The 26,177-nt window shown below is 44.9% G+C and overlaps 1 protein-coding gene across 1 annotated transcript in view; it reads left to right on the top strand.

The window, feature by feature from the left end:
- grid1a (glutamate receptor, ionotropic, delta 1a) overlaps nucleotides 1-26,177 on the top strand; it is a gene marked incomplete at both ends in the record, with an annotated part of 379,231 nt that overhangs the window by 301,264 nt on the left and 51,790 nt on the right. The window contains one exon of the mRNA XM_083650562.1: nucleotides 15,280-15,333. Coding sequence (XP_083506688.1) covers nucleotides 15,280-15,333 — 54 coding nt within the window. The remainder of the gene's footprint in view (nucleotides 1-15,279; nucleotides 15,334-26,177) is intronic.

The raw sequence follows: 26,177 nt of genomic DNA, 5'->3' as shown, positions 1-26,177 counted from the left end.
TCCACTGTTAGTGAGCTGGCACATGCAGAGAGAGAGAGAGAGAGAGAGAGAGAGAGGGAGCAGAGGAGAGCGTGCTCAACGCAACACCTGCATTACCGAGTACTTCAATGAGGATACAATGAAACAACCTCTGTATCACTGTCCTCGTATACAACGCTTTCTTTGCTAATGGCACTCTCGATTCCTCCTCTCCGCGCGCCAAAACAGTTCATTTGGGTCACCATTAGCTACAGTGTTGCAGCAGCTATTCTTCCTGGGGTCCACAAGCCTAGGCGATGTTTGGATTGTAGGTGTATTAACCTTTTATAACATGCATACAGTGGTGTGTGGTGGAGGGTAGACGCAGGGAGACGCCGTCTACCTACTTATTTTTCAGACGGCTTTGCGTCTACTCACTTCTAAATCTCCTCTGATGCGCTCATCATGCGCATCCATTCAAGTTTTTTCTCTTGTCTGCCTAAAGTCTCTACCGGGCAGCCGGGCAGATTGAGATTCCACCAGGAAACGTTGCGTTACGACCGCGAGGCGAGGCGGATAGATACCGGAGCTGGTCGCAGCCTGTCTAGTGGTGGACATAGAAGCAGCTCTCCGCTCTTTATTAATTAATTTATTAATTTATTAATTTATTTATTTTCACTTCTCTCTTTGAGTTGCGTCAAGCAGCACAGAGCAGATCGAGCTGGGCAGGAATTCACGAGAATAATAAAATAAAACGTCCTGTCGATTTTCAAAATAAAACCTGTCACACATTGGGGGGGGGGGGGGGGGGGGGGGGGCGCGGCGCAATTTAGCCTGCTTTCTATAATAATAATAATGCATCCCTCAATTACTTGAATGCTTCCATTATTTTGGCAGCTACTTGGGTTCAAATGAACTTAGTGAGTTGGTTTGAAATGTGTTTATCAATGAACTAAATTCGGTAATGTTCAGGTTATGGTAGCCTAATTGTTCTCATTGTCTATAGCCTAATTCAATCAAAATGTTGTTGTTTTTGTAGACACCAATATTGACTATATATATATGTAAGGGTTAATGTACGACGAGGTGTACATTATCACTTTTTAAGGGACGACGCGGAGGCGTGAACCGTCCGAGGCGAAGCCGAGGATGGTTTGCCTCCGCGAAGTCCCTTAAAAAGTGATAATGTACACCTCGAAGTGCATTAACCCGCTTATACCATGGTCACTTGCCAACAAAACAATAAGACCAGTCATTTATATTTCCATGTGTAATAAATAAAGCAATCTAAATGGCTAAATGTCTGTTATTCATACTGTAAATCAGTCTTCCACGAAATAAAATAGTCCCTCCCACCTCCACCAATCTCCGTTTTAAAGCCGACTCAAACGTTAACTTCATCACAGGAATGCAGGTTTAACGATGTTTTGCGTTCTACATTAAATGAAGACATTACCGTTTGGCTGCTTGCTTTATTTTGTATGATAGATACGTATTGGCCAAGTATATTAACATTTAAGAGCGAATAGTTTCAGGAAGTGAAAAGTGCAGCGGGGGGCTCGCACTGCATGCATGCATCTCTCTCTCTCTCTCTCTCTCTCTCTCTCTCTCTCTCTCTCTCTCTCTCTCTCTCTCTCTCTCTCTCTCTCTCTCTCTCTCTCTCTCTCTCTCTCTCTCTCTCTCTCTCTCTCTCTCTCTCTCTCTCTCTCTCTCTCAAAGGGCTCGCCCCCGCTCGTGCACGAGGCGAGGGAAATATCCTCTTTGTCGCCGAGAAGAGCCTGGTGACGCGAGGTTAAAAATCTCCGAAACGAAAATCAAAATTGTAAATAAGAGTTATTTTTGATAAACTGAGCACACAGGGGTGATTTAAATACTTACTTTGACCGAGTCAATTTTTTTCTCAACATCCAAAATTGTCATATTAACCCTTAACGGGGGTATAGAGCTCAAACTGCTCTCCTGATAACACTGATGAAACTATGGCGCATTGATATGAACGGTGAACAGACCATTTAGCTAGGTGTCCATTATCACTGTACAATATCACTTTTTAATGGACACCTTGCAGCCAATCAGAATCGAGTATTCACTCAGACCATGGTATAAATATATATAATGTATATATAATCTCAAAAAGCGGCAAGGGGGGGGGGGGGGGGTGGGGGCGTAAATTACAGTCTACCCACTTCTCCAGGGACCACTACACCACTGCATACATATGGTTGATGGTGGGAGGAAACCGGAGCACCCTGAGGAAACCCACATGGACACGGGGAGAACATGCCAAACTCCAAACAGAAAGGAAGTGGGATGGACCGGGGTTTGAACCCAGGACCATTTTTTGCTGTGAGGCAGCAGCGCTAACCACTGCACTGAGCCACCATGACGTATATACAGTAGATACCCTAGGCTAGATACTGTAGGTAGATAGGTTCATGTGATAGGACGGATGTGCAGTACACATGCTTACAAGAAAGAATGTAGGAGCAGAGACAAGTGCTCACCTGGGCGAGGAGCCTACTGTACTGGAGAGGCAGGGTGTCAGCAGAGACCTTTAGGATGCGTCCTCACATTTAGAATAACTGCCAAATTCTGGCTGAAGCGTAGTCTTTTCTGGAGTGCACTACACTACACTACAGCACTTTTATTGCACTTTTATTGCACTATTGTATTTTATTTGATCTCTTTTTCTACCTTTTTCCCATGTTGTGTGTTATTGTATGATACATCTATGTGCTATGGACTTTTGTCTGAAATAAAGATTATAATAATTGACCATTGCCATGGTGTAGCGGATGCTGCAAGCAGCAAACGGCTTATGAAGTTCAATCCAAGTATAACACAGTCTACTGTAAATAGCACTCTTATCTTTAATGTATCTATTCATTGATTAGGAAAGCTCTTTAAGTAATTGAACAATGGCTTATGCTACAAGATAGTATAGATGGCACCGTTGATGGAATTAAAGTCCCCGAGTGATTACGTTCTAATTACTACAAGCACAATTAATTTAATCATTAAAAATTGTCTAATTATTTTGGTTGTAATGAGAGCATTAAATCATTTGTCTCTTGCATCTAACAAGTAACAGTTAGCGATGGATATGAGGTAAGAAGGTTATACTGTATTTGTGACCTTGCATGCGCTTCCCTTATTATCTTGAAAATCATAGACTGTTGTTACTGTATTTCATGAAGGATACTTTGATTAGATTTTGGTGGACAAAGGTCAAAGTTCAAGGTCACTGCGGCCACATGTCTGTTCCATCTAGGAAGGGGGCAGGGCTAGGTGAAAGGGGCCATAGCTAGGGATAGGAAGGTCGTAGGGGGTCGGGGTTCGAGGGGTGGAGAGGGGGTGTGGGTGGAGGGAAGGGGCGTGGTGAGGTAAAGGGGCCGGGCTATGGAAGAGGCACCATAGAGACAGTCGGCATATGTGGGAACGCCCACAAAATGTTACTATGGTTGGCGCGTGAGTGGGGTAAAACCGCCCATATATCTCATTGGGCTGACTCACCAAAGGACGGTGCTGCGGCTCTAAACTACAGGTTTGGAGATATAGAGCAGGTACATAGACGTCTACTCTGTTCAGATGTGGACAGTTTTGGGGTAGGGGTATAGGACCACTTTCCATGTTGAAAACGATTAGCTGTGTTGTTGAGGTCCTCCCAAACATTGCCTAAAGTGCCATAAGGCTGAATGGCCACACCACTGCGCTGTGGGCTTCAAGGTATTTGTGCTTGTATGAGTCTGGACAGACGTGGATAGACTGCTGACTTGTTGACGGATGCATACAACCGCGATGCTGTATTTCTAGTCACATTATGCTTCAAATCCTCCTAACCTCCTAATACTCCTCTCAAGCCCTTTTCGGGCTGTCACACTTTGAAATTGAAGTTGACATTTTCTGTCTTTGTGGCATTGCTACTGTATACGAACGTGCCCGCGGGCTACTTTGCTTCTCTGACTATAGGTCTCAGTAGCCAGGTCTCGGCTCTCTATCAATATTATAGACGAATCCTCAGATGCCTCTTGTCTATATGCCTCCTCCACACACCATATTGCTCTCCAGAGTTTCACTCTTACATCAGCTGCTGGAGTGAACGGAGCGAAAAGAGAACACATGCTGGAATGACACTGCCGGGATGTCGAGAACATTTAAGGCCTCAAATAGGTTTTGAGGCTTTGGTGTGATAACACATTTTAAGCAGAGGGGGGAAAACCCGTTGCTTAGTTCAAGTGAAACAGGCCTAGGTCCAATTAGGAGAGGCATGGGCAGGCACAATAATGTAGGACTTGTAGTGGCACACAAGGGGGGCTTTTGTATTCTTGAATCCTAATGAGCAACTAACTCCCTTAAGTCATGTGGGTTTTGTGTCGGGTCTTTCCAATTAAAACCGTGATTCACATTTTGAATGCGGGAAATGTAACGCACACTGGCCAGTCAAAAGTAGGGATGAAACGAGCCATGGATGCTGGTCGTCCATTTTGTGTTTTAGTCTTTATTTTCAATTGACAGGAAGTTGTTAGTTAGATTGATGTGGGAGGAAGGAGGAACAATGACTTGTGTGACCTCGTAAATTAAGCAACACTATTTAATTTGTCATGGCAGCAGCTCTTAAACATGTCAACAACACTCAGGCGCGGTGTGTGTGTGTGTGTGCGCGTGTGTGTTTATTTTCGCAGCAGTGAGGTTCAAGAGCAGCTCACAAATCATTTCACAGCTCTTACTGTACTAAAGTTGTTTACCGTACTCGAGCTATTTCAAGAGTTGACTTCTGTACCTCTCAAGTGCTCGGCTCTGTTGTGCCCGAGGCTTCAACAAAACACTGCATCCCAGCGTTACGTTAACTAACCCCATAGTCATCTCCATTAGGAAACATTTACATTAAAGCAGCTACGAGCAAGATTTTCGATTGTTATTAAACAGTCTAAATTTAATATCGATGCATCACATCTTACCTGTAATAGTAGACGAGACCAACGCAGAGTAGTCTCGCTTGAATTGGCCAGTGTTAGTCTGTCTGTGGCCAGGGCAGATCAGGAAGTGAAATGAAACGGTTTGCAGCAGCCACTTCGGCCATAACCACAAAATAACTTCCAAAAAACCTGTTAGAATATAACGAGAGATGTTCGCGAGAGTAGCGAGCCCCTGCATGGCGTGTTCCTTGTTTATGGTGTGTTGGTAGGCAGAGCGAAACGGCAGAAGGCAGGCAGCTGCGTTTCACTTCCGGGTTTCACTTCCGGGTTTATCCGGTCCGCCGGTAGACCAGATAGAGAGAGAGAGCCCCCTGGTGACGCGAGTTTAGACAGACACAGACTCTATAATCATCAAGAGAGCAATCTCCGATTCACACGGCTTTGGTCCCAGCTACTATTATAGGTAAGATGTGATGCATCAATATTGTAATTATACTGTTTAATAACAATCGAAAATCTTGCTCGTAGCTGCTTTAACTAACCCTCACTGCTTGACTTTTGCTGCCTTCAATTGGCCTCGTGTTTACCGTGAATACGAGACCGAAAATTGTGCACACGATATGCTCGGCATTCCAGTGGTCACGTCGTGAACATGCACAGTTGACTAGAGGCTAACAATGTAGCAACCACTAGCTAGCGAGTGGCTATGTTAATGCAGGAAATGCAAAGGCATAATGGCAGAGGAAACAAGATGAGACAGTTGAGAATATCAACATGTTCCTCAGACATATTCTAAAATGAAGCTCTAATACAGCTCAAATATATTTACTTTCCATCAATGTCCTGGCGTCCGCCATTTTGTGAAAACGTCACAGGCACGTCACAAGTCACAAGAGCTTCAGAGCTTTCAGAAAGATTCCACAAACCAACTCGTGAACACCACATGCACAGTAAACACGAGCCCACTTGAATGCAGTATTTGTCGTCCCAGCTGGTAAACATATACATGAACTAAACCCTCACTACTTGACTTTGTCATCCCAGCTGGTAAACATTTACATGAACTAAACCCTCACTACTTGACTTTGTCATCCCAGCTGGTAAACATTTACATGAACTAAACCCTCACTACTTGACTTTGTCATCCCAGCTGGTAAACATTTACATGAACTAAACCCTCACTACTTGACTTTGTCGTCCCAGCTGGTAAACATATACATGAACTAAACCCTCACTACTTGACTTTGTCATCCCAGCTGGTAAACATTTACATGAACTAAACCCTCACTACTTGACTTTGTCATCCCAGCTGGTAAACATATACATGAACTAAACCCTCACTACTTGACTTTGTCATCCCAGCTGGTAAACATTTACATGAACTAAACCCTCACTACTTGACTTTGTCATCCCAGCTGGTAAACATTTACATGAACTAAACCCTCACTACTTGACTTTGTCGTCCCAGCTGGTAAACATTTACATGAACTAAACCCTCACTGACTTTGTCGTCCCAGCTGGTAAACATTTACATGAACTAAACCCTCACTACTTGACTTTGTCATCCCAGCTGGTAAACATTTACATGAACTAAACCCTCACTACTTGACTTTGTCATCCCAGCTGGTAAACATTTACATGAACTAAACCCTCACTACTTGACTTTGTCATCCCAGCTGGTAAACATTTACATGAACTAAACCCTCACTACTTGACTTTGTCATCCCAGCTGGTAAACATTTACATGAACTAAACCCTCACTACTTGACTTTGTCATCCCAGCTGGTAAACATTTACATGAACTAAACCCTCACTACTTGACTTTGTCGTCCCAGCTGGTAAACATTTATATGAACTAAACCCTCACTACTTGACTTTGTCGTCCCAGCTGGTAAACATACATGAACTAAACCCTCACTACTTGACTTTGTCATCCCAGCTGGTAAACATTTATATGAACTAACCCTCACTACTTGACTTTGTCGTCCCAGCTAGTAAACATTTACATGAACTAACCCTCACTACTTGACTTTGTCGTCCCAGCTGGTAAACATTTACATGAACTAACCCTCACTACTTGACTTTGTCATCCCAGCTGGTAAACATTTACATGAACTACCCCTCACTACTTGACTTTGTCATCCCAGCTGGTAAACATACATGAACTAAACCCTCACTACTTGACTTTGTCGTCCCAGCTGGTAAACATTTACATGAACTAAACCCTCACTACTTGACTTTGTCATCCCAGCTGGTAAACATTTACATGAACTAAACCCTCACTACTTGACTTTGTCGTCCCAGCTGGTAAACATTTACATGAACTAACCCTCACTACTTGACTTTGTCATCCCAGCTGGTAAACATTTACATGAACTAAACCCTCACTACTTGACTTTGTCATCCCAGCTAGTAAACATTTACATGAACTAACCCTCACTACTTGACTTTGTCATCCCAGCTGGTAAACATTTACATGAACTAAACCCTCACTACTTGACTTTGTCATCCCAGCTGGTAAACATTTACATGAACTAAACCCTCACTACTTGACTTTGTCGTCCCAGCTGGTAAACATTTATATGAACTAAACCCTCACTACTTGACTTTGTCGTCCCAGCTGGTAAACATACATGAACTAAACCCTCACTACTTGACTTTGTCATCCCAGCTGGTAAACATTTATATGAACTAACCCTCACTACTTGACTTTGTCGTCCCAGCTAGTAAACATTTACATGAACTAACCCTCACTACTTGACTTTGTCGTCCCAGCTGGTAAACATTTACATGAACTAACCCTCACTACTTGACTTTGTCATCCCAGCTGGTAAACATTTACATGAACTACCCCTCACTACTTGACTTTGTCATCCCAGCTGGTAAACATACATGAACTAAACCCTCACTACTTGACTTTGTCGTCCCAGCTGGTAAACATTTACATGAACTAAACCCTCACTACTTGACTTTGTCATCCCAGCTGGTAAACATTTACATGAACTAAACCCTCACTACTTGACTTTGTCGTCCCAGCTGGTAAACATTTACATGAACTAACCCTCACTACTTGACTTTGTCATCCCAGCTGGTAAACATTTACATGAACTAAACCCTCACTACTTGACTTTGTCATCCCAGCTAGTAAACATTTACATGAACTAACCCTCACTACTTGACTTTGTCATCCCAGCTGGTAAACATTTACATGAACTAAACCCTCACTACTTGACTTTGTCATCCCAGCTGGTAAACATTTACATGAACTAAACCCTCACTACTTGACTTTGTCGTCCCAGCAAGTAAACATTTACATGAACTAAACCCTCACTACTTGACTTTGTCATCCCAGCTGGTAAACATTTACATGAACTAAACCCTCACTACTTGACTTTGTCATCCCAGCTAGTAAACATTTACATGAACTACCCCTCAATGCTTGACTTTGTCGTCCCAGCTGGTAAACATTTATATGAACTAACCCTCACTACTTGACTTTGTCGTCCCAGCTGGTAAACATATACATGAACTAACCCTCACTACTTGACTTTGTCGTCCCAGCTAGTAAACATTTATATGAACTAACCCTCACTACTTGACTTTGTCATCCCAGCTAGTAAACATTTATATGAACTAACCCTCACTACTTGACTTTGTCATCCCAGCTGGTAAACATTTACATGAACTAAACCCTCACTACTTGACTTTGTCGTCCCAGCTGGTAAACATATACATGAACTAACCCTCACTACTTGACTTTGTCGTCCCAGCTAGTAAACATTTACATGAACTAACCCCTCACTACTTGACTTTGTCATCCCAGCTAGTAAACATTTATATGAACTAACCCTCACTACTTGACTTTGTCGTCCCAGCTAGTAAACATTTATATGAACTAACCCTCACTACTTGACTTTGTCATCCCAGCTAGTAAACATTTACATGAACTAACCCTCACTACTTGACTTTGTCGTCCCAGCTAGTAAACATTTACATGAACTAACCCTCACTACTTGACTTTGTCATCCCAGCTAGTAAACATTTATATGAACTAACCCTCACTACTTGACTTTGTCGTCCCAGCTAGTAAACATTTACATGAACTAACCCTCACTACTTGACTTTGTCATCCCAGCTAGTAAACATTTATATGAACTAACCCTCACTACTTGACTTTGTCATCCCAGCTAGTAAACATTTATATGAACTAACCCTCACTACTTGACTTTGTCATCCCAGCTGGTAAACATTTATATGAACTAACCCTCACTACTTGACTTTGTCATCCCAGCTGGTAAACATTTATATGAACTAACCCTCACTACTTGACTTTGTCATCCCAGCTGGTAAACATATACATGAACTAACCCTCACTACTTGACTTTGTCGTCCCAGCTGGTAAACATATACATGAACTAAACCCTCACTACTTGACTTTGTCATCCCAGCTGGTAAACATATACATGAACTACCCCTCACTACTTGACTTTGTCGTCCCAGCTGGTAAACATTTATATGAACTAACCCTCACTACTTGACTTTGTCATCCCAGCTGGTAAACATTTATATGAACTAACCCTCACTACTTGACTTTGTCATCCCAGCTGGTAAACATTTATATGAACTAACCCTCACTACTTGACTTTGTCATCTCTATTATGAAACATTGACATGAACTAACCCTCACTACTTGACTTTGTCATCGCCATTATGGCATCTGACAGTTTTTGTCTGGAACAATGAGGAGCTGTCTTCTCTTTTGAACATAAAGGTCATTCTTCAAGGCAGACAGTCGTTTCCCCTCTGTCACATTTTGCTAAGGACAAAAAGACATGTTCATATTTGAATAAATGGATTACTCGCCCAGGAAAGGATTTTGCGGATATTTTCCCAGCATACAGCTTACACCTGTCTTGGTTTTAACGTGTATGATGGAGTTGTGGTGAATTGTTGTGCCTGTTCCGTAGATCCACAAAACCATGTTTGACGGATGAAAGAATATCATGTTCTTTGTCTTATCATAGCAAACATTTCTCCTGTGTTATTGTTGCTATTGTGCTTTTCTTCAAAATTAACATCTCAGTGAGAGTTGATCATGAGTCGATTATATAAGCAAAAAAACAGTCTGGCACTAGAGATGGAACGATATGAAAAATTCATATCACGATTATAGTGACCAAGATGATCCCGGTTATCAGTATTATCACGGTTTGTTAAAATGTGCTGAAAATGTTCAAAAAGTACTAATACACTCACAGAAATGTATATTGAAAACTCAGACCCAAAAAGGACTGATACACTCACTGAAATCATTTCTCCAAGGCTGCGCGTTTGCATCTGTAAGACAGTTGCCAACTTTGGTTGATGATGGACAGTATTTACCATGTTTTTCAAAGCACTGTAATGACGGTAACACGGTAATCACGGTACCACGGTTTTAAAGATAATGAAAATTTTAAACGGTACGGTTATCCTAAGGAATTGTATCACGGTTCATTTAAATCGGTGATCGTTACATCCCTCTCTTGCACCATCTGAAAAATGAAACACTTTGGTATTATGTGGTATTACGTATGCTAAAACTCATAAAAGAAACAGGTCTGATAAAACCTGGTTGACATAAAAACGGTTCTAGTATATTATTCTAGTATAATAAACACCTGCACCACCACCACGCCCCCCCCCCACACACACACCTATGAATCTACAGTTTAGCTTTCACTTCCTGTCTAGCTGCCCCCCCCCACACACACACACACACCTATGAATCTACAGTTTAGCTTTCACTTCCTGTCTAGCTGCCCCCCACACACACACACACCTATGAATCTACAGTTTAGCTTTCACTTCCTGTCTAGCTGCCCCCCGCCACACACACACCTATGAATCTACAGTTTAGCTTTCACTTCCTGTCTAGCTGCCCCCCCCCCACACACACACCTATGAATCTACAGTTTAGCTTTCACTTCCTGTCTAGCTGCCCCCCCCCCACACACACCTATGAATCTACAGTTTAGCTTTCACTTCCTGTCTAGCTGCCCCCCCCCCCCACACACACACACCTATGAATCTACAGTTTAGCTTTCACTTCCTGTCTAGCTGCCCCCCCCCCCCACACACACACACCTATGAATCTACAGTTTAGCTTTCACTTCCTGTCTAGCTGCCCCCCCCCACACACACACACACACCTATGGTGCCATGGCACGAGTCCGATACCTCACGAGTCCGACACCTCACGAGTCCGAAAAAAGAGGCTAACTTCCCCCAGACCCTAACCCAAAACCTAACCTCTCCCACCCCCACGCCTAAACCTAACCTCCCCCAGACCCTAACCCAAAACCTAACCTCTCCCACCCCCACGCCTAAACCTAACCTCCCCCAGACCCTAACCCAAAACCATGAGGTGTCGGACTCGTGAGGTATCGGACTCGTGAGGTATCGGACTAGGGGGCAGTCCCCACACCTATACCTATGAATCTACAGTTTAGCTTTCACTTCCTGTCTAGCTGCCTCTCCCTCCTGCTCACCTTCTGCCTCGGGTGCTGCCTGCAGCACTGCTTTGAGCACTCCAGCTTCCTTTCTCTCCAAATCACACACACACACACACACACACACACACACACACACACACACACACACTAGTGCTTCTACCTGGTGCCTGAGGGTTCTGTGAGATAGAAGAGAGGTATCACCTTTCTGCTCTATACCTTTATCACATCTGAATTCTCCTTTATGCCGATACGACGTCATCAGAGTCACATTTATCGCCGGCTATATTTACGCATAGTAGGGATTTTATTTAGGTTGCATAAAGACTGAAAATAAAATGTAACACATTAGAGAATAAATCAGAACACAATCCGAAGTCCGAACACAATCTAAGTGAAATGAACAATGATAAGACAGTAATGGCTCATGGAGTTGACTAACTATACTGCCTGTTATACAAGGGATCAGCCGAGCAGCATTTTGGTAAACAAACCGCGTCACTGGGCGGCAACGGCAATGGAACCCTATGGAGCGTGAGCTTTGGGAGGCTTGAGTGTCTGACTCTAGCCGGCTGACTCGGTTTACATTTTAAAAACTGCGACAGTTCACACAACTTTAACACAACATGCATACATTATATATTATACATCAAACTCTTGAGCTAATTCTGCTCTCACTCAGAATGTCAAAATATAAGCGATGTGATGTATAGTTTTTGAGATATTAACGTTTGTTTGGCACAACTCATATTATTAACTGCCGCGGGGTTCCGCATTTCTTACTAATGATGTCACTGATGATGTCACAATGAAATCGATGTCATCGTGACCTATTTATAGAAGAATCGTCAACTCGAACTCCTGAGAAAAGGACTATGACACCAGGGGAGCTACTGACCCCAAGGGCAGAACAGCTGCTGGGACAGGCGCTGGGCAAGGACGAGCTACGAGCCTAGGCATCGAGCGCGCCTAGTGCACAAGATGCCTAGTTCATTTAAAAGGGACAATGTACATTTCAAATATAAATGTCACCATTTGATGCACCGCACCATATTAAAGCTGCAAGCTATATTGGCACCGGTAGTCCCCTATCTGCATCTGTAGTTGTAAAATGTATTTCGTGGAGTTCAGTGATCAGCCTTCGTTTGGCATATAGCCCCCTTGCCTACATTTAGAAGGAGCGAGATGATTTGACTCCAGGCTCCTCCTCCTAGCTGGGACACACATCTTGTCGTTCTCGCACTGCTGAATAAATACATCTGAAGTGGGTCACTAAGTCCAGCAGCTGTTGGCTGTAATCTCCATCAACAATGGCGGCGGCGGCGGCGGGGCGATCCATTTGAATTTAAGGGCGCTTTTGAAGGCATATGGCCTCCCTCTTTAATTTCAAGTGAGAGACGCAGCTTTTCAACCGTGGAGGTAAACATTGCTCTTGCACTCACTGGGGGCCTCTCGCAATTTGAGATCAATCTGGAAATGAGCGGGGCGGGTGGGGGTGGGGGGGCATTAAAATCAAATCATGGCTCTCCCAAGGTTAGAAGATCGATTGGCAGCTTTTGGTGCGGGGCTGCTGCTACACACCAGCTATTATTGATGAACATAGTGGTTGAGTAAAAATACCAGCAGGGCTCTGCCAGTTAGGTCTACGTTAGGACACCATGGAGTTATCAGTCTTCATCGCGTTGTGTGAAAGGATTCATTTAGTCACTCATGATAGCCATTTTGCAGGAGAAGGCATGCATTGAGAGGTAAGCATGACAGATGTCAAATGTGCGCCGTCGCGTGACAGGTGCAAGAGCTCCATAATGAAATGGTCCGTTTAACACCAAGGTTGCTTATTTTCAACTGTAGCGACTGGTGTTAGGGCACTGTGACTGGTGTTAGGGCACTGTGACTGGTGTTAGGGCACTGTGACTGGGGTTAGGGCACTGTGACTGGTGTTAGGGCACTGTGACTGGTGTTAGGGCACCGTGTGACTGGTGTTAGGGCACCGTGTGACTGGGGTTAGGGCACTGTGACTGGTGTTAAGGCACTGTGACTGGTGTTAGGGCACCATGTGACTGGTGTTAGGGCACTGTGACTGGTGTTAGGGCACCGTGTGACTGGTGTTAGGGCACCGTGTGACTGGTGTTAGGGCACTGTGACTGGTGTTAGGGCACCGTGTGACTGGTGTTAGGGCACTGTGACTGGTGTTAGGGCACTGTGACAGGTGTTAGGGCACTGTGACTGGTGTTAGGGCACTGTGACTGGTGTTAGGGCACCGTGTGACTGGTGTTAGGGCACTGTGACTGGTGTTAGGGCACTGTGACTGGTGTTAGGGCACTGTGTGACTGGTGTTAGGGCACTGTGACTGGTGTTAGGGCACTGTGACTGGTGTTAGGGCACCATGTGACAGGTGTTAGGGTACTGTGATTGGTGTTAGGGCACTGTGACTGGTGTTAGGGCACCGTGTGACTGGTGTTAGAGCACTGTGACTGGTGTTAGGGCACTGTGTGACAGGTGTTAGGGCACTGTGACTGGTGTTAGGGCACTGTGACTGGTGTTAGGGCACCGTGTGACTGGTGTTAGTGCACTGTGTGACTGGGGTTAGGGCACTGTGACTGGTGTTAGGGCACTGTGACTGGTGTTAGGGCACCATGTGACTGGTGTTAAGGCACTGTGACTGGTGTTAAGGCACTGTGACTGGTGTTAGGGCACTGTGTGACTGGTGTTAGGGCACTGTGACTGGTGTTAGGGCACTGTGACTGGGGTTAGGGCACTGTGACTGGTGTTAGGGCACTATGTGACTGGTGTTAGGGCACTGTGACTGGTGTTAGGGCACTGCATGACTGGTGTTAGGGCACTGTGACTGGCGTTAGGGCACCGTGTGACTGGTGTTAGGGCACTGTGACTGGTGTTAGGGCACTGTGACTGGTGTTAGGGCACTGTGACTGGTGTTAGGGCACTGTGTGACTGGTGTTAGGGCACCGTGTGACTGGTGTTAGGGCACTGTGACTGGTGTTAGGGCACTGTGACTGGTGTTAGGGCACTGTGTGACTGGTGTTAGGGCACTGTGACTGGTGTTAGGGCACTGTGTGACTGGTGTTAGGGCACTGTGTGACTGGGGTTAGGGCACTGTGACTGGTGTTAGGGCACTGTGACTGGTGTTAGGGCACCGTGTGACTGGTGTTAGGGCACTGTGTGACTGGTGTTAGGGCACTGTGACTGGTGTTAGGGCACTGTGACTGGTGTTAGGGTACTGTGACTGGTGTTAGGGCACTGTGTGACTGGTGTTAGGGCACTGTGACTGGTGTTAGGGCACTGTGTGACTGGTGTTAGGGCACTGTGACTGGTGTTAGGGCACTGTGTGACTGGTGTTAGGGCACTGTGACTGGTGTTAGGGCACTGTGTGACTGGTGTTAGGGCACTGTGACTGGTGTTAGGGCACTGTGTGACTGGTGTTAGGGCACTGTGACTGGTGTTAGGGCACTGTGTGACTGGTGTTAGGGCACTGTGACTGGTGTTAGGGCACTGTGACTGGTGTTAGGGCACTGTGTGACTGGTGTTAGGGCACTGTGACTGGTGTTAGGGCACTGTGTGACTGGTGTTAGGGCACTGTGTGACTGGGGTTAGGGCACTGTGACTGGTGTTAGGGCACTGTGACTGGTGTTAGGGCACCGTGTGACTGGTGTTAGGGCACTGTGTGACTGGTGTTAGGGCACCATGTGACTGGTGTTAGGGCACTGTATGACTGGTGTTAGGGCACCATGTGACTGGTGTTAGGGCACCATGTGACTTGTGTTAGGGCACCGTGTGACTGGCAGACAGCGGGATGCCTGAGGGCTAACGGGGGGATGAACCATTAAAGGCTATGTGGTCCTCATTTTTCATAAAATGCTCTCGCTCTCTTTCTCTCTCTCTCTCAATCACTGCAGGCTGTGGAAACTAACCTGGCATCGAAGGACAGTCACTGGGTGTATGCCAATGAGGTGAGGCCAAACACACACACGCGCGCGCGCACACACACACACACACACACACACACACACACACACACACACACACACACACACACACAGCGTTTATGCAGCAGACTCTGAGAATTTCAACCTCGCAGTCAGGTTGCCCCTTTTCCTCTGTCAACGCGAGGTCTCATAATGCTGCCCAGGCACGCAGACACAGATGAGAAAGCATAACGCTGTCAATCTCTACGCTTTCATATTCACTCATATCACTGCCCAGGGGACGGGGCCTTGATTTCATCATATTTGTAATTGCATTCCTTTTGACTGTTGATGATGTCAGTGTGTCGTCGTCGTCGTCTTCTCCTCCTCTCTCTGTACCTGTTCTGTACCTGTGTCTGACATTGACCTAAATGGACTTCTAATGTGGCTGTAACAGCGCAAAAATGCGGGAGGCCACCGCGTGAATACCAAACAGCGGGCTTAGCCGGCGTCTCTCTGGAGCCTTAGTGCCTCCATGCCGCATTTGCATTGATTCAGGGTGATTTGGAGAAGAAGTGGAAGTCATTTGATTGGCCCAGCTACTAAAAGCACTGGATGAAAGGCATTAGATAAAAGCATGTTCCCAGTTGCTTCAGCGGCAATATTAGCATTATGTGCTTTGTAGGAGCACTTTGGAGCTCGCTCTCTCTCCCTCTCTCTCTCTCTCTCTCATGCACACACACACACACACACACACACACACACACACACACACACACCTACATGCACACACATCACTGTGTCCATGCGTCTTCATTAAATATTGCACGTGACTAATAGCGACCGTTCATCTCAAACTCTGGTCAACATCCTAAACACAAAATGCATTGATCTCCCACTAATAACTTTGATTTATGGTCACCTGCAGGTACATCATCCCGTTCAGACAACATTCACAGTATTATTGAGATAGTTCAGGTGGGGTGAAATAGGAAATTGAAATACGGTTCTTGTTCTTCTAATACTGAACAAACGAGCTTGCTTGAACTTGCTCAGCAAATGAACTGCTTCGATAAATAACTCGCGGTCCAGCGTTGCGGCGTCTCTCAGTGTCGTGCGGTGTACGTACAGAAATATTGATTTACAGCTAATGAGGCCCATGTGTCTATAAAATATCTCTCTGTCAGCTTTAATCGTCTCAATTTAGACAGTAACTAGCTTTTATAGAATACTCGCCTTACATATTTCAATCATTAAACAAGTCACAAGTCACGGCGCAGCATCTCAGCATCTTCCACATATAGAAGTACTGATGATTTACAGCAGTTAATGAGACCCAGCGGGTTTGGAACTTGTCTGTGCAGCTGGCAGCTGGAATCACCTCATTTCAGTTAAACATCTAAAACATTTCGAAAATAGACTCTGATTTAAGTGATTTTCTTCTGATTTGATTGGATGTAATTGATTGAACTAAAAGGATATCAAAATAGTAATAGTAATTTTTTTTAATTGAAGCAGTGTACACATACATTCGTGCCTTTCCGTCAGTTACCCCCGACTGCCACCGAGGCGAGATATTTGCTTTAATAGCATCAGTCTGGGAAAGTATACGAGTTAATGCCATGTTGATTTCTTCTTCACGCCTCCCTTAATGGCTGACGCAGTGTGGCACAGTGAACAGTTATCTCTCTCTGGTACACTGATAATGGGGAAGAATGTGCCTGTTGGTATCAGTGAGAGAGTGAGAGAGAAGAAACTTTATAGAGAGGCAAAGTGACCGCCTACTTCCTGCTTCAGCACTGTACCAGAGATTTTCATCCGCCATTTATTTGCCCCTAGACATTTCATAAAATGCTTATAAAAAGAGTTTTACTTTGTCAAACCAAACGCTTCAGCTATATTTAGAATAGGGAGAGACCATAGAACATTTTCACTTGGACCAAAACTTTTAAAAACAACAACATCGAAAAAATATTTTCTTTAAAGCCGCATTCTTTTAACGTTTTGGTCCAAGTTAAATGTTATGCGATCTCTCCTGTTTCTAAATCTATCTGAACAAGTAAAACTCTTTTTTATAAGCATTTTATGAAATGTCTATGGAACTGAGGGAGGACCACCGCTCGACCCGGGCCACGTCTTGGTTAAGGTGCTGGAAAAACAAATACAGAATCCACAATGAAAGAAGGACTTTCCGCACACTTAAATTTGCACTAAAAAAAATCACATTTATTGTGAGCTTTCGGTCAGCAAGACCTTTATCAGAGCATGAAATGTCTATGGGAAAATAGATGGTGGATGAAAATCTCTGGTACAGTGCTGAAGCAGGAAGTGACGTTCCACTTTGGCTCTCTAGAACAGTAGAATGAGGATCTCTCTCTCTCTCTCTCTCTCTCTCTCTCTCTCTCTCTCTCTCTCTCTCTCTCTCTCTCCCTGTCATTTATCACCAAAGAGAAACTGTTCAAGAAGTGGAGGATCACCTTGAACACAGAATGACACAGGCATGTTGAAAAGGCTAACACAAAAATTCAATTAGCACCAGGTAGACTTTGGCCTCCAGAGTGCTTTTCGTGTACAAAAAAAAAATTATACAAAAATTCACAGCACCTCACCAGTCCACCTCTTTTGCTTCAATTCATTTTTTTCCCCAACAGAGCCACTTGAATCCTTAAAAACTATTAACAAATACAAGAGTCGCCGTGTAAAATGAATCCCAGCAGGTGCTGTATCTAGCTGCAAATCATCTATCTATCACTCTTCTCATCTCTAAAGGGGGAGGGGCATACAAAGGGAAGTGGAAGACCATTTATTTTTCATTAAGCTGTGATTTGATTTCTAATAAGTTGCTAACATGGCTGTAAGTTGCTAACACCAAAGACTATTATGCATGTTTTTGATTTGTTTGTTTGTTTGTTTGTTTGTTTGTTTGTTTGTTGTTTGTTTGTTTGTCTGTTTGTAATCCAATCACACAAGTGAGAGGACAGATACGTGCAACACAGTCTCACAGAAAATTGTATAATAACGTTTTGGACCAACGTTGCTATTTTACAATTTGGGCTCGAAAATTGTAAAATAGTAACGTTCTGAGATTTTAGGGTTAGGATTAGAGTAGGGAGAGGGGTTAGAAACAGAAAATCTCCGTAAACCACGCCCAAACCACGCCCACCGCTGTAGACACATACGTTACTATTTTACAATTTCTTAGCCGAAATTGTAAAATAGCAACGTTTGTCCACAAACTATTGCCGTTGCTATTTTACAATATTTTTGGAGATCGGGTTGACAGATACATACACTGTGCTCCACTGTGACAGTATATTGTCTTGGATAGATTGTGTCTTTTTGCAAAGTGCTTATGAATCGCTCTCCCCTTTAGCAGCAGCTGCTGGTGAAGTCTCCACTCACTCCTCATTAAAATAGTTTCCAAACTGGCGAAAATCCTGACAACCTGACCAAGAAAAACAAAAGAACATATTTACTCAGGCTGTATCATAAAATCTTGCCGGGAAATACTCTCTCTCTCCCTCCCTCTCCCCCCCCCCCTCTCTCTCTCTCTCCCTCCCCCTCTCTCTCCCTCTCTCTCTCTCTTCTTCTCTCCCTCTCTCTATCCCCCTCTCTCTCTCTCTTTCTCTACCTCTCCCTCTTCTTCTCTCCCTCTCTCTTTCCCCCTCTATCTCTCTCTTTCTCTACCTCTCTCGCTCCTTCTCCCCCTCTCTCCCCATCTCTCTCTCCCTCTCTCCCTCTCTCTCTCTCTCCCCCCCCCCTCCTCCATATGCACCAACAAGTCCCTATGGGCATAGTTGTGCTGGCCGGACAGACATGGTGCAGTGAGTTGTATGAGTTGTGACAGTCATTTTAAGCAGGTAATCTTCGGGGGTCCCGCAGCCGTCTGCCCGCCGCATCAGCTCCCCAGGCAACTGCCACCCCCTGAGAGCCCCACACACACAGTCAGAGGCAGCAGGTCTCGCTTCTCATCTCATTCAACATCTCGTGACAAGCAGCTACGCTAATCTTCCACCGGGGGCGACACGCGGCGCCACGAATGTAGGTGTCACGTTTAGACGCGTAACAATAGGACCGAGTCAGATGGATGGAGGGGGGGGGGGGGGGGGGAGGGGGGGAGCTTGTGATAGTAAGGCATACGGAATGTTCGAAAGCAACGACTATTTTTGAGACAAACAAAAACAAATAAAACCGTTTTTACCCCAATACTCTGGTGAGTCAGTAATGATATTCACAGTAATTATATTTAGAGTTCTACTCAGCACTCTGGCATAATGTGATACACAAACATTTTTGCATAAGCACTTTTGGTAATAGAGTTGCAAAGTAGCAGGAAACAAAAGGAGCAACATACTGATAGATTTGCAGCTTTTAATTGTGCAAACGTTTTGACAGCACTGTGTCTTCATCACACTTACAACGGACAAAGACATGAAGCAACTGGTTATAACGTTACCATCATCCATCAACAACGTGTGCAATCCTCATGGGACAATAGGTTGAAGTCTCACATCTGTTAGGGAGTGGGAGTTGCCAGTCAATGTCCGAGTGCCACACCCCAGTACCGTGGCAGACAACAGAGCATAGAATTATCTTAAAGTTAAGTACAAGTAAAATACCCATGAAAATTGACAGAGGAAGACATGACATTCAGTTCCTCATAAATACCACCTCATAAATGACAATAATTATGACACAACATCATAATAAGAAAGACTTCTAAACGTTGCTGATCACACATTAGATGTCTTGAACCAACCTTCTTACGGCCGGAACACACATCTTGCGTGTGCTGTGCGTCTGCGTGGCGTCTGCGTGTCGTTTTCATTTCGGCGCCCATGTTAACAGGTTACAGCAGCCACACCACCGGCATCAGACGCGCGTCTCAAGCGCGTGTCTTGCGAGCGTGAGACGCGCGTCATCTAGAGAATAGAAGCGAAGCCTATTTTTTCCTTCTACCGCGCGCGTGTCTCTAGCGTGTCTCTACACAAATAGACACAGAAAGACATTAAAATGATATTTTACAGGGGCAGCCACAGCCAATCAAGGCTTGTTTTGATTTGAGACAAGAGGATGAGCTGAGCTCACAGCTGCAGTTCTCCTGCCCTCTGAAAACTACATAGGCTACAACGTGGCTTCGTTCCTCCCCTCCCCACCACACACACACAGACACACACACACACACACACAAGTCATACTGCCTCGATTCTGAAGTGAGCCCAAGCGATCTTCAGTTAAAATCATCATTGTATTGTTTATAGCAAATTTAATAAAAGGTAAACTCTATAGGAAGATAGTTGGCAGACAGGCAGCAGCGCAGCAGCTGCACGCACCAGCCACGCTGCCTGTGTGGATGCCGCGGGCGTGCCAGCCGCAGCAAGCACGGCACGCACACGCACACGCCACGCACATGCAAGATGTGTGTCCCGGCCGTTACGCTTCTTTGAAACATAAAAAAAACAAAAAACGAATATGACTTATTCCCATTAAAAGGCTTAGCTGATGAAGACTGTTGCACAGTTAGTTTCACTACTGTTGACAAAAATGCATTAAAGTCGCTATTATGACGTAATCTAATGCAATGTCATATTCCCTCGGAGCGACTGCCAAACACACAGCTCTTATCTGCAAAGATAAACTTTTCCGGGATTATAAAGAGACATTTTCGGTCTAAAATGCATTTTCGAACCCTTGGGGGGCATGACACTTACACACCACACAAAGAACTCCATAATCCTTTAAAAACAAACAGACAGACTGAAAAGCGCCCCAAAATTGGAGTGTAATAGTGCAGCGGGGGGGGGGGGGGGGGGGGGGCTTGATGCGAGCGGTGTGGCGGGCGGCGAGATGACAGGCAGGCCTCCCTCCTCCCTAAATCACCCGCTAAACCAGGGTGCTGCTGCCCGCGTTCAGAAAGGTGTCTGCCTCTGACATCGTCTAGTGAGCCTAGATGGATGGATGGCCCATCCGGGGAGGATCTGTTGTTGTTGTTTCTTCCCTCAAAGACGCGACGGTGACACCTCCCAAATGTTTGATGGATGAGGCGGCGGCGCCCGGCGTGACAGACAGAGTCGGGGAGGACAGCCTTGATATGACTGATGACTTGGCTAACTGCCACGTCCACCAACTGACGTGGAGAGTGCCGTAGCACACTTTGGGTTTCGGGAAGTGGGGAGGGAAAAGAAATGAGACCACATCTGACAAAAAGAAACATTTGACTTTTCAGTCAGTTGCGGGAATTCAGTTAGTTACCAAAGGTTTGTTCTGACATTTAGATTTTATGTAACGATCGCGTTTGTACCATAAACTAGAGTGAGCTAGAAGCCCAATTCAGATGTCAAAAGAATGATGTGCTAACCGCACAAATGGTGGCTATATAGAGGACATCAGGCTTCACTGTCATAAATATAGACCATCAGACAAGCAGCACCATTCACCAGGCTCCTGATCTAAATGTTTGGGTGTGATTATTATGTCACTGGGGTTATCTAAATGTTACAGGGATGACTGTTTGAGTGTGATTATTATGTCCATGGGGTTATCTCAGGGTGCTTTCTCACTGGGAGCGATTGCTTTCGTTCCGTTCCGTTCCATTCTGCACGCGGGAACTATTGCCCCCCTCTCCCCTATCCCCCGCTGGTCAGTTTTCACATTACATTTCTTCCGCGCTCGGAACGAAACGGAGTGCACTTGCGTCATCAACTATGTCTGGAGTTTATCGTCGACCGTGTGTTGTTTATGTGGTTCGGAACGGTTGGCTTTCACACTCGCACGTGTTCCTTGCCCGGGGCATACCAAAGCACTCCCCAGACCACCTTTTCAAGGGGATCCTGTCACTGAACGTTCACACTCGTCAAACGTTCCGAAACTGGTGTCAATTTGGGGACAAGTGTGCTCGGGAACGCTACCTGGGGCACGGTGGCTCAGTGGTAGAGCTGTCGCCTCGCAGTCAGAAGGTCCTGAGTTCGATTCTCACCTGGGACACTGTGGGCGCTGTGGTTGTGTTCCCCCCCATATCTTCAGTGCCTACTGCCCAGGTGGGGTATCTCGTCGTAAGGGCCTTTCTGTCTGTGTGGAGTTTGCATGTTCTCCCCGTGCTCCCCCAGGGGGGTTCCTCCGTATATAACCCCCCCCACTAAAAACATGCAGAAGATCAGATCGTCATCGTCATCCGACCAGTGACGACAACATCCGAAGTCGGTCCCCGGGCGCTGTACGAGAAAGCGACCACTGCTCCTGGCCTGCCCCAGGAGGAAAGGACAAAGCCAGGATGGGTTAAATGCAGAGGACAAATTTCACCGGCCACCGTCAGCATGTGTGTGTTGTGGCCCTCCGTGCATGTGTTGTAGTGTGTTGTGTGACAATAAAGACGGGCTGCCGTCTGAAATCGTTTTTTTTTTTTTTTTTACCTGGGTGCCAGTGTGAAAGCACCCTGAATCTTCTCGTCCCTGACGCCACAATGGTGGAATGAGCTCCCCCCTTCGGTCAGAACGGCCGAATCGCAGCCAATCTTTTGGCGGAGACTAAAAACTCACCTTTTCAGGCTCCACCTGGGCCCTTCTTGAACTAACATCTTTTAATTAAAAAATAAATAAATCCTTCCTTGTCAAACTTACTAATGCTATGTGTTACTTATTCCTTCTCAAGCGACTTCCTACATGGTGCTACTCTAGTCTATCAAAATATCTTAGCTGTCATTGATTGTGTTGCATAGTCGTTTTCTGTACTGTTGACAAAATGTGATATTGTAAGTCGCTTTGGGCAAAAGCGTCTGCTAAATGACATAATGTAATGGCAGTGTTAGCGGCACAAAACTCCCTCCAAAACTCATAATGATGTTATATGAAAGGTAGAATTACACAAAGTACAATAATGACTTGACTAACCTGTTCTGTACTGACAGTGCTAGAAAGTGTTATTAATAACACCCGAGCTTCATCATCATTAGTATCACAGGCTAATTAGCTGGAATGATCATCAAGAAAGTGACTGGAGGCCCAACCTCCTCAAAGTCTCTTCAATCTCACAGTAACCTGAAGCAGCAAATCCTGCTATTAACTTATGCAGTCATAACACATAGTAGTAATCACATCTAGGCTCTGCACCTGTGGTAATACTGTATGAGTGTGAACTAATAGCTTTTTGGTGTGGCAAACCGTAAGTGTACATATCTTTTTCTGTTCTTTTTTACAAATCTTGTAGGCTACATGAATGTCTCCCTTTCAATTAGTTTGATGTAAGTACAGTAACAATTAACCTAAGTATAATGCTATTGGCACTGGCAGTATATTAAAAAAAAATCACATAAACTGTACCTGTACTATACAATGCCGGTCAATTTGACCGTTGAGATATTTTCAGCAACTATTAACCATAAAAACAAAGTCAGGTTTTGCGTTGTTGTGCTGTTTTCAACAGCACACATAGAATCGTATAGTATACTTTTCAAATAGTATATTTGGAGCAACATGTCACATTTGTCCCCACGCATTCATTGTACATATTTATGGTAAAATTATTGATGTTATGATTTATTTATTTTTTGCCATAGCAGGAATGTCTGATTGGTCCTTAGGACAAATATACTTAAAAGCCCCTTCAATTCTGTGCGATCCGTATTGTCTGCGGTTTAGGAGGATAGCTTCAATTTCATATAAGGGTTGACATTTTAAAAGTGACACCTCAGATATTATGGGCAAAAGTCTCACAAATAAGCAATGCACTTTTCTGCTATTTGAAGTTGTTTTTCCTGCTGCAAACGTACAAGATGACGGCAATTATTCTGTTTTATCACCGTATAATAACCCAGATAATTGGAGCGAGGAGTCATCATGGGGTTATTTTCAACTTAACCAATGTTCTCTGTCTCAACAATGCACTGAGAGGACATACAAACATCTGTACTGTGTATATATATAATATAATATAGCCCATTTTGTGGGCTAGAATAACTCTTCGTCATATGAATCTACCCCCCATGCACTTTCTTCTTCCTCCCTGACTCCCATCACTTCTCAGCATCTTAACTTCTAATTAAATCTCCGTAGTGATTACCGGTCATTTTTATTTATTTATTTCTCATGGAAGATTAATAAGGTTGCCTGAATAGCACAAAGAGGATAATTTAGCCTATCTGTCAGCTGAACTCCATTTGATTACTGCATCTTAGTGGTTGTCCGTCACTGAACCATGTTTCTACACTTGACTTACCTCAAATCCTCAAAGGGTTTTACCCCTTATTTTGTAACTAATTATAGATTTTGAAAAGAGTTCAGATCCATCCTCCTAATTCACTTTACAATCTTCCTATTATTTGTTAGATGTGTTTGTTTTCAGACATCATATTGTCATTATCATTATCATGTGGAGGGGGGGGGGGGGGGGGTCGTTTTGTGCTGTGGGATGAAAAATTGTCACATGGGTGCTTTCACACTGGCGGCCAGGTACCGTTCCCGAGCACACTTGTCCCCAAATTGACCCCAGTTTCGGAACGTTTAATGAGTGTGAACGTTCCGTTCCGCGCCCGGGCGCGCAAAACAGGGAACCGGGACAGGATCCACTTGAAAAAGTGGTCTGGGGAGCACTTTGGCATGCCCGGGCACGGAACACTTGCGAGTGCGAAATCCAACCGTTCCGAACCACATAGACAACACACGGGCGAGGATAAACCCCAGGCATAGTTGATGACGCAAGTGCACTCTGTTTCATTTCCGAGCGCGGACGAAATGTTGTAATGTGAAAGCTGACCGGAGAAGGGAGGGGGAGCAATCGTTCCCGGGTGCGGAGCGGAACGGAACGGAACGAAAGCAATCGTTCCCAGTGAGAAAGCACCATAAAGTATCTATTCCTTATATCTTGTATTTGATGGATTATTTATTGTCAGTGTCTATTATGCAATTGGAATAAGTAACACGGCTAATTGTGGCTTAATGGTCTGTACTTTCCTCTCAAATGGAGGTTGAAAGGGCTCCGTTTGACCAGCCACATCCCATTGGTCAGTGTCACACTGCCAGGTCAGGTTATGACACAAAGGTCACCTGTGGCACAACAGCCTGCGTGGCACAGGAAGTGATTAGCCCGGACGTGAGGTCGCACGGTTCCATGAACCATGCGGAACAACTCCTCTGATTAATGTGCCATGGCAACTCATGAATATTCATACTTTTCAGCTGACTCACCGTCGAGAATTTGAAATATGAGGATAAAATGAGCTAGAATCACCCGAGGAGTATTATCTGCGTTAATCACGCTGTACACAGGTGGAAGATTTGAAGAACGCAAAAACCTTCTGAATTATCCATTCAAATTGTTCACCATTCTGCATTTTTGCATTCCTTGAAACATGGATATCGTTGGCCTCACAGCATAATTGCCAATATTGCCTAAAATATAGGCAATTATGCTATGAGGCTAACGATATGTCATGAGATATGGACATGAGAGATGGCCTGCCAGTGGGAAAAATGCCAGAAAATGAAATGGAAGACGGAAGCAAAGAGCATTGGGACAGGGGATGTGTGTAATAAGGACGGGGACTGGAGCAAGACAGAGTGCCAGCTGAGGAAAGGCAGAGAAACAGAGAGAGCGAGAGAGACGGAGACAGAGAGATGGCGAGATAAGAAGAGATTGAAAAAGCACATTAATGATGCAGAGAAGAGACGGAGGTGTGGAGAGAGAGGAAGTGTACGGAGAGACGAGGAAAAGGAGGTGGAGAGCGTGGGATCAGGGCACATGGTGAAGGGAAGGGCGCCGTGGTGTCAACTCGGATCGAGTCAAGTTCTGACCCGCCGGTAACCCTGCAGCCGTTTTGTCACAGTATATATACTGTCGTATACTGTGACAATACAGCTGCAGGGTTACCCGGTCATATATGACCCAGACGTTTCCCA

The sequence above is a fragment of the Poromitra crassiceps genome, assembly GCF_964638095.1.
Source record: "Poromitra crassiceps genome assembly, chromosome: 14".
Taxonomy (NCBI): Eukaryota; Metazoa; Chordata; class Actinopteri; order Beryciformes; family Melamphaidae; genus Poromitra; species Poromitra crassiceps.
The sequence above is the reverse complement of the archived record's forward strand: the minus strand, read 5'-3'. Positions and strand labels throughout refer to the sequence as shown.